The sequence below is a fragment of the Oculina patagonica genome, chromosome 11 (genome assembly GCF_052425735.1).
Source record: "Oculina patagonica isolate OP01 chromosome 11, crgOcupat, whole genome shotgun sequence".
Classification (NCBI taxonomy): Eukaryota; Metazoa; Cnidaria; class Anthozoa; order Scleractinia; family Oculinidae; genus Oculina; species Oculina patagonica.
Genome location: NC_135768.1, coordinates 17,325,617 through 17,343,650, shown reverse-complemented (window position 1 = coordinate 17,343,650; position 18,034 = coordinate 17,325,617). Strand labels below are relative to the sequence as shown.

The 18,034-nt window shown below is 37.3% G+C and overlaps 1 protein-coding gene across 1 annotated transcript in view; it reads right to left on the bottom strand.

Annotated features, from left to right (window-relative positions):
* LOC144630293 (low-density lipoprotein receptor-related protein 2-like) overlaps nucleotides 1–16,403 on the bottom strand; it is an 85,013-nt gene extending 68,610 nt beyond the window's left edge. Inside the window, exons 1-16 of the mRNA XM_078488623.1 lie at nucleotides 15,987–16,403; nucleotides 11,739–11,858; nucleotides 10,877–10,990; nucleotides 10,123–10,239; nucleotides 9,099–9,224; nucleotides 8,429–8,542; nucleotides 7,728–7,847; nucleotides 7,022–7,144; nucleotides 6,397–6,516; nucleotides 5,826–5,948; nucleotides 5,521–5,738; nucleotides 4,581–4,774; nucleotides 2,639–3,559; nucleotides 1,473–1,864; nucleotides 862–987; nucleotides 469–612 (exon numbers count right to left, since the gene is read on the bottom strand). Coding sequence (XP_078344749.1) covers nucleotides 469–612; nucleotides 862–987; nucleotides 1,473–1,864; nucleotides 2,639–3,559; nucleotides 4,581–4,774; nucleotides 5,521–5,738; nucleotides 5,826–5,948; nucleotides 6,397–6,516; nucleotides 7,022–7,144; nucleotides 7,728–7,847; nucleotides 8,429–8,542; nucleotides 9,099–9,224; nucleotides 10,123–10,239; nucleotides 10,877–10,990; nucleotides 11,739–11,858; nucleotides 15,987–16,077 — 3,163 coding nt within the window. The 5' untranslated portion in view covers nucleotides 16,078–16,403. The remainder of the gene's footprint in view (nucleotides 1–468; nucleotides 613–861; nucleotides 988–1,472; nucleotides 1,865–2,638; nucleotides 3,560–4,580; nucleotides 4,775–5,520; nucleotides 5,739–5,825; nucleotides 5,949–6,396; nucleotides 6,517–7,021; nucleotides 7,145–7,727; nucleotides 7,848–8,428; nucleotides 8,543–9,098; nucleotides 9,225–10,122; nucleotides 10,240–10,876; nucleotides 10,991–11,738; nucleotides 11,859–15,986) is intronic.
* Between the last annotated feature and the right edge of the window lie 1,631 nt (nucleotides 16,404–18,034).

Here is an 18,034-nt window from a genome sequence, read left to right as displayed (position 1 = left end):
AGTAAAACCAATGCAGGCTCAGGCCAAACAAGAAGAAAAGTTCAAGGTCTCACTGTTTAAAGGGTAAAAAGGTAAAGCAACTTTAGAACTTTGTTGGGTACTTAAGAAACCCAAATGGTAGGAGGCTGACCAGTTGTCTATTGGAGGAGTGTGCAGGAGTTGAATTCTGAATCTGGGATTTCTGGATTACAAGTCCTGCTGTTTCCCCAGAAACTCTCCCAGGTGCTCGATCTCGGTGACTCTTATGGAATCTGGTGCACTGTAATGAAGGGTGAGTTTTTTCATGTTCGTGCATGCTCACTGAGAGTTCAGAAGAACTCTTGCGTGACTCTCACTCCTCAACTCTTAGCAATTCTCGTTCTTGTTTGGCTCCGAATTAATAAACAACAACGTCTTCCCATCTATAGGTCATGTTGTTATTCTATTACATTCGTAATAGTATTGTAACAGACATTTACAGTCACTTACCACAGCCTGCATATGCTGTCTCATCTGAGTGATCCAAACAGTCAGTTTCACCATCACACCTCCAGTTGTTAGGAATACAGGCTCCATTATGGCAAGCAAATTTATTAGGTGGACATCGAGGTGTTGGGGTGATAGTTACATTCACTAAAAAACAACGAAATAAACAACTTATATTCCTGGGCAGAGAGAGGCACTGTGAGGGTAAAGTGTCTGTGAGGCTAAGGTGTGAATACGACACAAAGGCAAAAGGCAGCATTTGAACCTCTGAGACCAACCAAGCAACCATAACGCCGCTGCACCTCTCAAGAGCTTGACGTACAGTACACTTAGATGCAAAGAATTGTATAAACCTTCCATTTCTCATATAAACCTGTTTCCTGCATAACAACTTACCAATACATTCTCTGTTACTTCCATACTCAAACTGCATACCATAAGGACAGGCACAAGTGAAACCACCAGGACGCAACAGACACAGATGACTGCAACCATCAGAGCCATTTCTACAAGGACTTTTACCTGAGAAAAGATGAGCAAGTTAAACTTTGATTAGAGGATACAGAGCTTTAATTACATGTGAGTGCATTATATATTGTGGAAAATGCCACACAATAATTAATCCTACATAAAATTTTTGACCCCAACCTCTAGACCAAACTTGACCACTCTTAGGTCGGAGCTTGAACTGGTAACTTTTTATAGCATAAAGCGATTAGGAATATTTCAAAACCTCCCTGGATGGGATGCTAGGCTCTTTAAGAGTCAAGTGTCTTGCCCAAGAACACAATGCAGTGGCAACAGCCAGCGCTCGAATCTGGAACTCCCCTCTTAGGTCACCATGCCTCCCAAGCTCTAAGGTTGACAAAATCAAAAGCACCGTGCACTTAGTCTCCAGCCTTGCTTTATGCTTCATGCTTGTTATTGTTCATTTGGAATGTTGAGATTACAGTCTTGTTTGTGTCTTAGTAACAGGTCATCAACTATGAGCAGTCTGTAGGACCCACCTGTTTGCTTTGTTGAATCATAAACTCTGATTTCCATCAGCCCTTCCAGACCTGACCTCAATACCACAACAGAAGAAGGATCATTGATCTTTGCCCTTCGAATATCTTTACTGGTCCAATCAGTCCAGTAGACGAATCCATTGTGAACATCAAGGCCAAAAGGGTGTGTCATATTTCCAAGTACCACTTCGCGGTTGGAGCCATCAAGATCAACACGCTCAATAGTGTCAGTTCTGGCATCTGCCCAGTAAAGTTTCTTGGAAGTGTAGTCAATGCTTAGGCCATTTGGCCAGGTAAGACCACCTCCTTGAACAAGGATGCGACGACCTGTGCCATCCATGTTGGCTACTTCTATCTTGGCTGGGGATTGCCAGTCACTCCAATACATCTTCCTAAATTAAATGTTCAAATAATGTGAATGTAAAGTATGCATTCAAGCCTCCCGGTAATGGCCCATCAGGCTGAGCTTAACCTGGTTTCTGTAGCATGAAGTGGATAGGAGTATTACCCCCTCCCCCCCCCCCCCCCACTGGATGGGATGCTCGTCCATCGCACGACTGCTCCCAGTATTCAATTTGCTGGTACCCATTTATACACCTGGGTTGAGGAATGCACTGTGAAAGTCATGTGTCTTGTCCAACCACACAGTGACACCAAACAGGGCTTGAATTCAAACCACTCAAACTGGAGTCCAGTGCATTAACCATTAGGCCACCACACCTTTCTTTGTATCTTCAAGAATTGTTTAACAGTGCAAGCTACATGCATGCACTGTCACTGTCACTGATGTCTCTCAAGATTCAGGTAGCATTCTTCCAAATGGCACCTGCAGAGACTGAGAGATTCTGTGCTGATAAAGTTTTACTACTACTCCTTACTACTATGTGAACTGCAGAGTTTGCACTGTACTGCCTGGCTAAAATTAATAACGTAACAACCAGTCAACGACTCCATACAAATCTCTGAATGCCCAAGTGAAAACAGCAGGAAGGCGTCAGAGACTCAAAAAAGAATTTGGGAGCCTTATGCTTGGCGCAACCAAGCATAAGGCCTATTTATGGTAGCCCTATGAGTAATTTGTTAGCACTTTGGTTAACTTGAGATCTCTTCTATCATTAATGTTGGCTTTTGTGAGTGAGAAATTCAATCTAAATGAACAAACTTACCCTTCAGAAGGATCCAAAACAATGGCTCTGGGTCTCCCTACATCTTTATCAAACAAAACTTTCTTGAATGATCCATTTAGCTTTGCAACCGTCACTTCATGTTTATCGGCATCTGTCCAATACAAGTTTCGACCAATCCAATCCACTGCTAAACCATCTGAATTTTTCACTGATTTGACCAATACTTCAACCTTTCTATCAACAAGACTAACCCTACTGATGTTGTCTCGTATAATATCAGAAAAGTAAATCATCCGATCTTTGGCATCATAGTCAATACCAACAGCATTTCCCAGCCCAAGCAAAGGTGAAATGGCATCACCAGATATGTTAGCCTCTTTGGGTATACCTGCGATTTCTGTTCCCCGTGCATAAATCAGGAAGGTGTCCTGTAAATTGCAAGACTTCTTGTCTGCAGCTAGTTGAAAACCTATCTTACACCTGCACACACAGCCTCTGGTTGGAATGGGTGTGATAAGACATAGCTGTGAGCAACCACATTTGCTGTCGTTACAGGGATTGGAAGCAGATGGTTGTCGAGCACTGTGGTACACATGAACGTCCATTGGCTGTCCAAGATTCTGCAAAAGAACTCCACTCTCATTGCCAGAGAACTTTTCAACTTTGACAACCGCATGCCTCGTCCAGTCGGAGAAGTATAAAAAATTCCTAAAAACAGTAATGGCAAATGGATGGGCAACACTTGGATAACCAAGCACCCGTCTTCGTCCTCCACCATCGTAAGTCATGGCTCCTATGTAGTCAAAATGGGCATCAGCCCAATAAATTTGACGAGCTGGATAATCCAAGGTCAGTGCATTGGGCCAGTAAATGCCGGTGTTTGCAATGACTTTTCTGTTTGATCCATCCATCCCTGCTCTCTCTATTCTGTGTTTGCCCCAGTCTGTCCAGAACAAGTAACTGCATACAAATACAGGAAACCAAAATCAGACCTGCTTGTGCACCAAAATTCATATAATAGGGAGCTTTAGCAATGACGACAGCGACGCCGAGGACAACGCCTGGTACAAAAAGAATTAAAATTTATTCGAGCATCTCGTAATTATCCAGAGGTATTCAGTGTATTTATTGGTTTAGAAACTAGCCAAGCTGAATATGTATAGAAAGCGTTCTTCCCAAATTGAAATACGGAAATTTAGCTTTCATTGTTCACGTTCTCCAATATACAAAGTACTTGGTCATTTCACGTTGCTGTTTCGCAGAAAACGGCCAAGAAATGTACCTGGATTGAAAACGACGTGCAGAGTTATTATTTTACTTGTTAAACCTTTTGTTTGGTGATGTTCTCGTTCACGTTGTCGTTGTGGTTTGCTAAAGCTCCCTAATTTGTATATACCTGAAGACAATAACAAGCTATTGAAATTATTAATAAATGACAATAATAATCTGTTGTTCTGTTGGTAGTAATCTTTAGCAACTTCGGACAGGATTACAGTCACTCTGGTTGCCAAAATTCCAATAAATAAATAAATACATGTAAATAAACAAATCATTTGATTAATGTTTTACCACTGCTGTGCTAATTGTGGACACTGTAAATAAATAAACAAATATTATTGCAAATCGAACATAATCTTGTTAAAAATCCCAACAAGGCAGGAGGCTGGCCAGTTACGCTGGCTATTCACAAAGCATGGAGGAGTTGAATTCAGGACTACCGAATGCAAATTCATCTAGTGGCAGGGAGGAGGATTCAAACTTTGCACCTCTGGATTACAAGTTCAGTGCCCTAACCACTAAGCCATGCTTCCTCCTACAACAACAACAATCTCTTCTGCACACCACTCTGTCTTTAGTTAGACTATCACGCTAAACAACAGACATGACATTTCCCTCATTTCTTGAATTCACAATTGTGTAAAAAAAGAGAGACAAATAAAGAAATACCAGAGAAAAGAGTAAGATTAGTTCAAAGACTTACCCATCCCTGGGATCAACAGCAATACCCCTAGGGTTAGCAAGGTCCTTAGTAATTAGCGATGACAGATGACTTCCATTCAGTTTGCACACAAAGATCCTTTTTGCTGAACTATCCACAAAATACAAATTCTTGGCAACCCAGTCCACAGCAAGACCATCTGGTACAGCTAGTCCATCTTTTACGACAGCTTCTACCTGGCGACAACAGAACAACAACGAGGAGCAAAGACCCCCACGAATGGAATCTATTATTAATATATTTCTTTCTCTTTTTCCCACTAATGTCAACTGTACAGTATTTGTTGTATTGCAAATTGATGGTGCTGCACCACATATACATGTACAGTGTAAGATATCAATAATATTAATTTATTATTCAACAAATTATCACAATAATGCCCTTTTATTGTCCGTTAGTCCTTGTTATCTGCCATCTGTACATAACAGATATTCTACAATATACAAAGTTAGCCAAATTTCATCCAAAGTCTCCAGATTATGTAGCTGAAAGAGAGTAACAGTAATAAAATAGTTGATCTTGCAGAATGTTATCTTATTTTTACCAACTCAGCTAACGGCCTTGTCAGTTAAGTATCAGTCGATATTTCACATAATTTTGCAGGATAATTGTTACATACATAGCATCTCCTATCCTATGCTGAACATCTGATTGGGTCATTGGCAACCTCCGTCACAAAGCCCATCTAGATATTTTTTCAAAGAAGCCAAAACAATTTTGAACCCCTCAGATGCAACAATGGTGTTGGAATCATGCCATGTATGTGGGGTTGGGGGAGGGGGGTGGGTTGCATCAGTTGTCCGTGAAAAGACTTGATTGCCCATTGATAACACACTGGAGGTGACAACCCCTTCCCCCTCCCCCCCCCCCCAAAAAAAAAAACAAAACAAAACAAAATACCACCGAAGACCAGGCAACTTACCTTCCCTGGATGTCCCCCATCTTTATTAAATGAAACCTTTGTTCCATAAATGGCATTCTCTGTCACATCTGTCCAATACAGCTTCCCTTCATCAACATCAAAGTCAATGGCCACTGTTCGGCTCAAGTTTGAGAAGACGTAGTTATAATATTTTCCATTCAGGCTAACTTGGCGTATACTCTTTCTGTTTGCTAGCAATAACCAGGGTACTTCACCTCCTACAATAAAAATAACAGTCAGTCCAGAAAGCTTGAGAATAATAATTTATTCATGATACAATTTAGACACAAAGTAGGAGATATTACCCTGTGGTCGGCAGGTTCGTGGTGGTTCAAATACATAGCCTTCCAAACAAGAGCATTTGAAAGAGCCTTCAGTATTGAAACATTCATGATCACATATTCCAAGGGTTAAGCACTCATTTACATCTGTAGAGAAAAAAAAACATGTCATGTACTATTTGATAGCAAAGATATGGAATTTATAATTGCATTAGATTTATTTTCAAAACAACTTATAATGTGCATCATCATTTGATGGGAATCTTGGTCTACAAGATACATGTAGATGAATTTTACCCAAACCTCCATCATTACCTTCCAGAACTGCGTTTTTTTTAAATCACACATTGTCAAACAACCTTGTAAAACTATGAGGGTAAAGAGAGACAACTGTGCCAACAATTCTGATGCAGAAAACAGCTTCTTTATGTGGCAGTAATGCCTTTCATAGTGTGAAGTAACCTGCGACATTTGACATTTTCAAGACAGCTACTTAAGTCACAAATAACTGCAGCACAATTCTTGCAACTTACTTGGATCCAAAATTAAGACAACCAATTAAGTTGACAAAAATGAACAATGAATTGCCACATACCCTTGCAAGAAATGCCATCAGAATCCAAGACATAACCAGGTTTACAAAAACACACCGCTCCACCTTGAGTCTGCCTACAGAGCTGGCTGCAGTTTTTTTGCCTTAAGCAATCCTTATTTACTGAAAAATGCAATAATCACAAAATGTTAGACAAAGGCAACAACTTTAAATGTAACTCCTCTTGGCGTAGACACGCTAAGGTAAGCTTCTGAGCTTGGAAACAGAGCCTTACTACATATGTACATATATTTGTCTCCCAAAATCTATCACTTAACGATATCTTTTGATATACCGTATTTTCTCGATTAGACGCCCCCGGCGTTTATTTTAAACTTGGCCTTATGGACCCGGCGTTTATTTGTCTTTTGCAGTTTATTCGAGCCCGATTTTTTATTAAGCAATGGTTTTTATTCGTTATTTTTGACAAATATGTATCTGGCTAATATGCCTTCAGCTTATTATACCTTAAATAAATACCCGACGGGCCTATTTTCAACTTCGACTTGGAGACCCGGCGTTTATTCGATACCCGGCATTTAATCGAGAAAATACGGTATATATTCATTGAAGGAATAATAATTGATCATGATGAACAGCTACGTGGTGAGGCTAACAATGTACTTACAACAATGAGTGCCCTCGTCAGAATTGTCACCACAATCATCATTTCCATCACACACTTGTGTCATATCTAAGCAACGAGATGTTCCAACACATTGCCAATGGTTTGGTGGACATGTCACAGGGGCTGGTATTGGAAGACAAGATTGTGAACTTGTTAATAAAGATAATTAATCCAATTTATACAACAGGGTGGTAGAAAACCAAGAATCAATCATCCAAAGATGTACAACAGAAACGCTTCTAATATCATGGAGATAATCAAAAATATTGTATATGTTTTACAAAAAATAAAAAAAAAAAACTCCAAAAATAATCAAAAAATATAATCACAGAATTATATTTTTCGCTACACAACACTTAGTGCCATTTAAAATTTAGAATTTATATGGAAAGCACCCACCCCAAAACCCCCAACAACAATCCTGGACAGAAGTATTGGGATAATTGGCTAATTTCCACTCATTCTGGTACCACAGCTCATTTATTCCATCCCCTTATCCCCCATTTTAAGTTGTCGTGTTGTGAATTGCAAACCTCATAAAACAACATTGAGTTGGGGGAGAGGGGGATAACATGTTTTTAACCCGCTTGCAAGTCAAGACATTTGTGAAAAATGTTTAAAATTGATTTCTCTCAGCTGGTTTTGTCCAAGATTGTAGCTACCCTATTGTACATGTACTACTGTAGAGCAATCTTATAAACATTACCACAATCATATTCATCAGAATTATCTGTGCAGTCATTATCTCCATCACATTTCCAGTTTATGTTAATACATGTCCCATCAGAACATCTGAACTCTGTTGATGCATCGCAAGTACTTTGTGCTAAGTATGAAAGAGGTAACAGACAAGATTGTCAAATAAGCATTCTATCATCCTGTGATTAATAAAGTTTACATTAGAAAAAAATCTAAAGAAAGAACTTGAAGAAAGTTGAATATCAGTGCCATATTTAGTTTACTATAGTCAACACAGAACCATCATTCACAATCTACTTTGCCCCATAACATTTTTTTAAGCATGACACCTTCTTAATCTACCACAAAAACAGTACTCTCTTACTATATATACTATCTAGGGAAAAAGAAAACTGGGTCAAGAAAACAGGAGTTTGCAATTTAACTGGGGGCACACTTGCAGTGACCGCGTGAAGCAAATCCAAGGAAAATGACTTCTGGTGTAAGTTATCAGGAGGTTCGAGATGAGAAAATGGGATTTTACTGTGTCTGTAATTTTACAAGTTTACAATACTTAGTACAAAACATTAACTTATTATAAATGGGCCCTACAGTACGTTCTACCACAAGTGAGAATCCTGAAACATCTTCACTGCATATACTTTTCAGATGATATATCACTACAACAAGCTTTTAAGTGAATATGGTAGTCACGCAAAGGTTACTCACTACAATTGAGCTCATCAGTAAAATCCCTGCAGTCATTTTGTCCATCACATATCCAAGATGCATCAATGCACAGGCCATTTGCACACCTAAACTCATCGGGCTTGCATGGTGGACCTGAATAAATGTGCAAGCAAGAAATTAACATGATGCATGATTAGTTGTGTCTAAACATGAACACTTAGTAACTCAAAGAGGACACAAAGTCAGCAAGGCACATGTTTTGCAACTTAATTCCCAGCATACTTTTGTACACATAAAAAACCTTGCATTTTAAGACTATGTCATGCTAGACATTAGACACACTTCAGTTTACAACAACTTGAGTAACCAGCACCACTGTCTGAACAGATCTCCGAACAAAACAAAAAATTGAGTACACAGCACCACTGTCTGAACAGTTAAAAGAGATCCAGGCAGTGAAACTAGTTGCCTTGATGACATATATTTGTAAAGCACAACTGACAGAGATTCTGTCTGATTATTTAAACAAGAATAGTAACCAATCCTAAGGGCCACTGCAAGAATCTTGTATGAAGCTCAGGTATTACAGGTTGAATTCTTGTCAGTTGATACACGTATCTAGCAGGTAGAAGTTTCTTATGCAAGATTTAATTAAAAAAAAAACATAATTAAAAAGAAATAGATGTTACAAAATTTATGATGTACTCACTTGGTTCACAACCAACTTCATCTGACATGTCACCACAGTCATCATCCTTATCACACCTCCACTCCATTGCAATACAGATCTTTCCATTAGCACAGCTGAAGTCATGGCTGGCACAAGTATAATTTCCTATATGAGGATTCAAACAACAAAATAATATTAATTCAAACAAAACTTCATACAGATACACTTGGCTCTTTGATGGTAATGTTATAAGCATAGATCAATAATTATTAAGCTCTAACTCACTAAGCTGTCAGGAACAACACTTTGTTGCATCAATCTTTTCTCAAACCCTGACCAATGTAATAATAAATAAACACTTCAAGCATTTTGAGCAGCCAGTTAATAAAGGAATCAGTGTTGGATAATTAAATTGAAAGCGAAAACTCATTTGCAAAGTGAAGTTCTTATAAACTGCACACAAGGCTGTGTCAGTCGACAACTACTTGTCACATCTTTAAAGAATAAGAGATCGGAAGTAAGCAGAGAATAAAACTTCCTTGTCCCTCAGTTTAATATATCGCTATTGAGAGCTTTGACTTGGGTAAAAAGTAATAAAAATTAGTAGTTTCTGAATGCTGATGAAGAATATTTTATTGTTTCACGATACTACAATATTTTGTTCAAATACCAATATTCGTTTCTTGACAAAAAATATCGCGATTCACCAGTGCACCGGTGTATCATTGCAGCCCTAGTTAGTACATGTACCCAGTGGCCAGAAAGATTTTGTTGACCATGCAGTAAAAATGGCACTTTGAGAATTCACCTTAAAACAGATTTGAGAAAAAAAAATCCCTTGGGGATTCAGTGACTGTAGAAGACAATTCTCTGAGAATTATAATGTCATTATAAACTCTCTTAAATCATTAACTTCTGGGTCACTATTTGGAACAACTTCCCTCATCTGCTGAGACTTGATTCTTTACCTCTGGATGTTCCAAGGTTTTATCTTGAGTGTATTACATGAAAACACTCTCCAGAAGTTTTTTATTTACATTATTATCATCAACTAGGAACCTACTGCAGTCCAGTTCATCACTGCCATCATCACACTCCTCATTTCCATCACACTGCCACCTTGTGGGAATACAGCGAGTTCCATCAGCACATTTGAACTGAGTACTCAGGCAATTCACAGCTGTTGGAACAAACACCAACAAATTAAATCCTAGAAATAGAAACTCATATATCACTCTTCCACCCCCCCCCCCCTGCGATGGGCTGCAAGTCCATCAAAGGCCACCCCCTCCCCAAGTTTGAAGGTACATGTACACATCTACATGTAGAGTGAGCTTGAAAATTGAGGGCTGAAAAATTGAGGGAAAATTAAGGTGCCTACACACAGCTTAGAGAAATGTTGCAGGGACATGTGGCTGCGACATGTAGCTAGGACAGAAATTGCAACATGTACTCATGCAAGAAAACGTACAGGGACACATCGTGGCAACAAGTTCCCTTGCGTGTGCCAATAAGTTTGATGGATGTGTCCCTGAAATATGTCCCTGCTACACTTTCTTCTGTGTTCATATGACATTGCAGTCATTTTGTCCTTGCTACATATACTGCATGCTGCTGTGACATTTCCCCGCAACATGTCTCTGAAACATGTTCTTGCATATGTTAGCAGTTTATACCTACAATGTAAAGGAAACTCTTGTGCATCTCTCATCTTTCAACTCTGGGTGATTTTCATTCTCATTTGGTGTGGACTTTTGGCACAGTAGATAAAAGTGCAGAAGTGATCATGAATCAACTAGAAACTCCTCAATACTTACCACAACCCTTCTCGTCTTCTCCCCCCTGACAGTCCATGTCTCCATCACAATGCCATGTTAAAGGTATACACTTGTTGCTGCAAGCAAACTGCAGTGCTGAACAGCTCACCTCACCTGAAAAAAATTAAGCAATCACTGTATCATCAATGAAAGAAAATAGCTTCAAGGCTGTCACCTTGTTTTAATCTTAGATGTGGACTATAAATTGAAAGTCAGTTTTGGGTTCACTTGGTCTTTGCCTTTTGAATAACTGAGGCAAACAACTTAAAGTACCAAATGGCTGATTGATCCAAGTATTTTATGGGGTTACTCAAGTGAAAAGTTTTAGAAAACGGATGCAGAATTATATTGTAGGTATGACAATGGGAACCGTTAATCATGGAGGGTACATAAAAGGGTTACTTCCACCAAAAATGGTAAATATAAATTCAAAGGATAAAGGTTTGGATTTTGGGCGGAGCCTCTCTGCACAAAACTTTGTTGTGATTAGTACCCCACTCCCCACGGGCATTCACAACACTGAGGACCTGTCAGGGGGGGTCCTCGTGTCGCTTGTCTGAATTTAAAAATGTTATGTGTCGCTGTTTTATCGCTCTTCATGTCGCTGTCGTAACTAAATTGAGGGAAAATTGCTTGTCCTTGTCGGAATTTAAGTTTTTCTATAAGCGTTGTCGTTTGTCGCAATTTTATTTTATGTCGCTACTTTTTGGGCCATGTCGCTTGTCGGAATTTACCCCCGCAGGGCATCAACACTCCTAGTTGCAGCACTGTACTGATAATATACCAGTAAACCACCTGGCAACTCCAATCCCTTCTATAAACTGATTGAAGAAGACTAATAGTACACAGAAAGGTTACTGACCACATAATGATTGTTTTTCATCACTGCCATCAGGACAATCAGGATATGTGTCACACTTCCAAGACTCTTCAATGCAACTCCCATCTTCACAGCGGAATTGGGAAGCCTTACAGCTATCACCTAAAATAAAAAGAATATGAGTTTTTATTTATTTACTCAAGGGTGCTTGGTGTTGGACATGTATAAATTAAGATAGGATTGAAGCTAATTGATAGATAACAATTACAACAACTAAATGATAAAATATTAAAATTTATAATAAGAACTAAATTTTCAGTCAGCCGTGACCATTCTCAGGGAGAAAATAATAAATAAATAAAATTAACGATTAACTTCTAATTTATTTTACTGGTTCCCGTATTTTCAGTTATATAAAAAACAGAACTTTGTCAGTTTGTCGCTATAAATTAAAAATTGAGAAGGCCATGATAGTGATAATGCTTTCAGTTCTTCATTGAGAAAAGGTTTTATGTGCTGCTTAGGATTTCAAAATTTAAAAATCTCGATGATTTGGTAAGTGCAGAATGCAATATGGAACAATTGAAAGTATGATGTTTTATATATGTTTGTGATAAAATTTATAATAAGAACTAAATTTTCAGTCAGCTGTGACCATTCTCAGGGAGAAAATAATAAATAAATAAAATTAACAATATTATTAACTTCTAATTTATTTTTTTACTGGTTCCAGTATTTTCAGTTATATAAAAATCAGAACTTTGTCAGTTTGTCGCTATAAATTAAAAATTGAGAAGGCCTTTTTAAAAGAAATTGATGGTATATTTAGTCCATGATGGTGATTATCATAAATTTTAAAATGCTTTCAGTTCTTCATTGAGAAAAGGTTTTATGTGCTGCTTAGGATTTCAAAATTTATAAAGTCATGAGATGTTTTACAGCTTGTGTAGTTTACTGTAGTTCACTAATTACGAAATTATTATAATTATTATTTTTGTAATGATGTTGAGCACCTTGTTCATGTTATAACAGGATTTCAAGGCTAATTTACATTCATTTGCTGACCACCCACTGGGAACTTTATTTGATAGCCTCCTATTTATAGAAGAATGGTAAAATTATTTACTGCACATTAATCATGAACACAAACAGCTGGCTGGCTGGCTGAGTGGTTATGGGTTAAATTGGGCAAGTTATTTGATAGTATTTTGTTCAATAAACATTACACTCAATAACTATTCTAGTCATAACTATCTCCATAACCATTCAGTCCTGAAAAAAATAAAGTTAACAAAGTCACTCTTACAAATCAGCTTTTATTAATAATTTTGGTTTAAATCCATTTGCCAGAGGCAGACAGGGCATTAAACAAGCAGATTAAATCACAAAATAATTTGCCTTAAGTTAATTATACTAAATGAGCAAGTAGTAAATGTATTATAGGTGGCATACTGTATCTTCTTGATTAAATGCCCCAGGCATTTATTTCAAACTTGCGCCTGGTGGACCCGGCATTTATATGACTCAGACATACAGTCAGTTTATTTGAGTCCGGTGGTTATCAATCAAGGGGTTTAATACAATATTTTTGAATTTAATATCTTGCCATTACAACTACAGCTTTTAATAAAAAAATGTTCTAGGGGGTTATTAACAACTCCACCTTGAAAACATGACGTTAATTTGGGACCCTGGGTTTAATCGAGAAATTGCGGTATTGTGTAATTAACAAGTGTATTGTGTAATTCTAATCAAGTGTGACAATTTAATAGAGCTACATGTACTATGACACTGAAGATGTTGCAGTTTATAAAAAAAACTATTTTGGTCAGAAATTTTATATTAAACCATTTTCATTGATTTTTGCTTTCACTTCTCTTTGATTACCAAAATGATAATAAGACAAAGAAAAAAATCAAACTGCAGAAAAAAATTAAATCAAAATTATGTAACACACCACGGCAGGGTGCTTACAACACACTGCAGGGAGTACAACTCAACATAAAACGTTCCTGTATGTGTGTAAGTACTACCGGTAGTTCTTTGTATTATCATTTATGGCGGTTAAGGGTGTTACGTAATTATTATAAGACATAAGTGCCAAACTGGTATAGAGTCTTTAAAAACATTAAATGACTGCATGTATAGCCAAAATTAGTGCTTATTTAAATTTATGTAAAGAGCAACAAAAATTACAACAGTAAAATACCGAAGGAGTAAATGGATTATTATGTTAACATTCAGAAGTTTATATTATATGGGACAATAACTCTTCCAGGGTAAATTAATTATGTCTGATCATGAGGTGTAATTATATTTAAGGCATTATAAAAACTGATGTTGCAACTTTTTTAGTAGCAGTAGAATTGATGTTTCTAATATTAATTGCTTAATATATTTTTTTGCATTGCCTTTATTATACCAGGTATAGGAAATATGTGATATCTATATTAAGTTGCCACACTCAATACAGATACTGAATTCATTCCTTTTAGAACAACAACTACTTAAGACATTTGGAAAGCTTTATGCATCATGAAATTCACCCTTGGCAGTGATGAGTCATTCTCTATTGTCAACTGTAGAAGAATGTTATGATTCTAGTTGGTGATTAAAATCGTTAATCATCAAGGCATGAGTTGTTCATTTACATTTTAAACTTTGGAACTCATAATTAAACAGGACAAGCAAGCCATAATTATAGTTACTTTGCTTCTCAAAAATGTTGCAAATAGTCAAGTACCGGTAATGTCAAACAGAAAATTGTAATTCTTGTTGAAAGCTTTCTTAAAATGGCACCTAAAATAGCCGAAAACAATATAATGAAACGTCATTGACATTTGTAAAAGTTGGAAGGCTTATCTGTTTGTAAGAAGAATGCACTTCAAGTTGAAAAATAGCAATAGTACCACACAAAAAGACAATTATATGGTATGTAAGGATTTCTTCTAGAAACACTGATTAAACTTTTAACACAGCTGGCCGATATATTGTATATAGATACATATCAAGAAGTATAGATATAAATTATAACTATTCAATATCATATATCAATACATGACATTAATTAATGCAAATATTAAAACAGTTTGACTGTTTTGACTGTTCAATACTTGTATGCACTGGTGACTTTCACAGTTATGTACCATTTTTGAATACCTCCTTGAACAGATTAATAAAATTTAGAATCTTTTGTTAGCAATGACACCCAACCTAAACTTGCCTAGAAAAAATAATTCACATATTTTTTTCAATGTTTCATAATTCTGAAGTAATAATATATTGAATATTAATAAAAAATCAAAATAATTTTTAATACAATAACATTACAATTTAATAATCATACTCTAATAAATGATAATAAAACAGCCAAAAAATGTAAGATGTTTAAATTGATTTCCTTAAACTAAACAATCACTAAGTTTTACAAATCAAAGAACAAAACGTCTAACAAATTTTAAGAATTGACCTAAGAAATTTATTTCAGGTTTTCAGGGGGGTCTTATTATCAAGTAAGTTATAAACAATTATTTATTATTGAAATGCGATGTTTAAATGTAAATACACAATATTTTGTCACCAAAGTAAGTTACACAATACTGTATATTATTTTGCGATTTACTGCAAAGAAAAAACGTCTCAATTTGTCACGCCTAGGCTCTCATTATTCAACAACAAGCAATAATATTTCAGCGCACAAAAAACGACAGCAAAACCGATATTTGTAGCTTTCAGTGTCGTTTGCGTAGTCCTTTGAAAAGCATTTCTATAAACACTGAAAGGTTGTTATGAATAAATCCAATTATAATTCATAAAAACCGATTTATACCCCTCTCGACTGAACAATAGTCTGTTCACCTTACCCTGTTATGTTTGTTTGAAAGCGCTGAAAACAATCGCGAACACGTGTAGCGAGCACGGTAAGGGTTTCTTGTCCAAATTGTAAGCGAATTGCTTCATAATTAAAAGCTGAGCCTGAAGTTTACTTCTTTCAGTTAAATCAAGTCACAAAATTTTGGCTTGAGATCAAGATGAGTTCATCGGATGACATAATACGCGACGGCGAGTCGTGACCTCATGTACATTTGAGAGATTACGTTCTTCAACACCAGTGCTCAACATAAATCTACAAAAACCCCAATACGACGCAAATTCCTTGCGCCAAGAAAACAAAACAGTGCATTTAATACTACAGTTGGGTAGAAGAATGATTATACTAACTACATTTGAGGGTTCAGTTAGCTAGGTTACTGTAAATACTAAAGTTAACTAACTTTACGCTACGCTTACCGTTTGCAAGTCGAGAACAAGCGATAAAGGTCGACAAAACGAGTACAAACACTTTATAAACCGCAGAACTCGGCGGATCCATGGCTTTCATGAGATGTAATGCTCACTTTTGCAAGTTATGACGGCATTGCACTGGTCGCTGTAGTAGTAGAAGGGCTTCTTTCGTTGAGGTTCGCCGTAAAACCTCGCGGGCCGTGATTTCAACTGACCGTGACCTACACGTCTTCGCTGGCGCGCGGACGTTCAATATGCAAATATCGAGCTCAATGACTTCGCTTATCGCCCGCATATCTGCATGCATGATTTGATAACGACATAATTCACTTTTTCCAGAGACATACTCCGCGATATGGGCATTGACATTTCCATATAACAACAACAAGGCCATAACTCTTATGGCCTTTACCTGTTGATTTCTTGGCCGGTCTTTTAAACGGCCCTGCATATTCTCCGTACAAAATTTGAAAATATTCGCCACTTGTTGAATCGGCGCCCGCAAAGTTAAATTGTGTATAATAATATCCCCAAACACACTTGGAAAATGAAAGCGCGGTCAACTAGGTATTTGCTGAATTTTGATCTGGAATTTCAGTCTGTTTTGCTGTGCTTTGCGGCGAGTTGCAAGGCTAAGGATGAATTGAATGGGTTAATATTTAACAGACTTGTGCTTTCCCGCCGGGGTAGGGCGCTGTGCGCTATGGCCGTCGACGTCCTGAGGAGGAAAGGGGTACCATTTGTTGGACATTCAAAAACTTTTGTCCAACTCCAACAAGCTCGGCTTTAAATAAAATATAATATATATTTAGCAGCATGGTCTGTGTGTATTTTTAATGGATTAAGAATTGGTAAAGATTTTAGCATTCATCTGATTTGGACAACTTGGAAGGGGTATGAAAAATTTTCCTCGGCAAACCTTTTTTTGGTGATCCCCTCCGCAAACATTTCTTTTCGAAATTCCACCTATGTTTTGTTATACATACCGTGTTTGCAAACAATTTATTGTGTCTTTCTAGGCCATGCAAACAATTTTTTAATGGATTGAGAATTGGTAAAGCCTATTTTAACGTTCAACTGATCGAAATGGTTACTGATAACAAAAAAAGAAATGTATAGGACTGAAATTAACTGATAGCTAAGATATTGCCGTAAATTTAACCAATAAAGATTCCAAAACTTCGATCCAGACACTTCTGTAGATCCGTTGCAAAACTTTGTCACGACTACCTTAACCGCAAACATGCGTGAGGTTAATATAGTTCTTCCATTCTCAGTCGCGGTAATCGATTGTTTCAGCAAGTATGTGTGTGAGACGTGTGATGATCAGGCGACGAAATAGCGGCCAAACTTACAACAATACTAGACCAATATACAATTGGCTTTCGAGATGAAATCATGTTATACCACAACTACATTTACCGTATTTCGTTATGATATGTCTTGGTTTCTATTAAACTAACATGGACGGCAGTGTCTAGCGGGAGATATCACCGAAAGGCAATATTATACCTTTTCGAGGCTTTTGATTGGTACGTTGTACGAACATAAATCATACAATTCGAATAAATTTTATCAAAGCGCGCGAGCCCCTGAGTGCTGCAAATGGCTTTTGAAAGTGACCAGACTTTCAGTTCAATTTCCCAGCTTTTTTGTTGGCTTCGATGTGGTTCATAGGTCCGTTATGCGTACAAACATTTAGTGATTTGTTTGGCGTAATATCAGTTGTAAATAAGCTGAGGCCTAGCTGGTAATCAGGTATCCGTGGGCTAATACATCATAAACAGAGGCGTTGATGCTTTTTTTGTTGGGGGCTGTTTACATGAAACCGGAATGACTTTCATTCCGCAATGGGTTCATTCCATCCCAGATATATATTTCTCTTGATCTGTTTACATATACCTAGACGAAATTTCGTTTCCGCGCAAGTCATTCCGGAATGAGTTCATTCCGGTTTAATTTTCACTCCAGTCATCCCGAAAGAAATTTTCGTTCTGGTACATGTATGGCATGTCATTCTGGTATCATGTAAACTGAAAACGAACTCCGTTCCG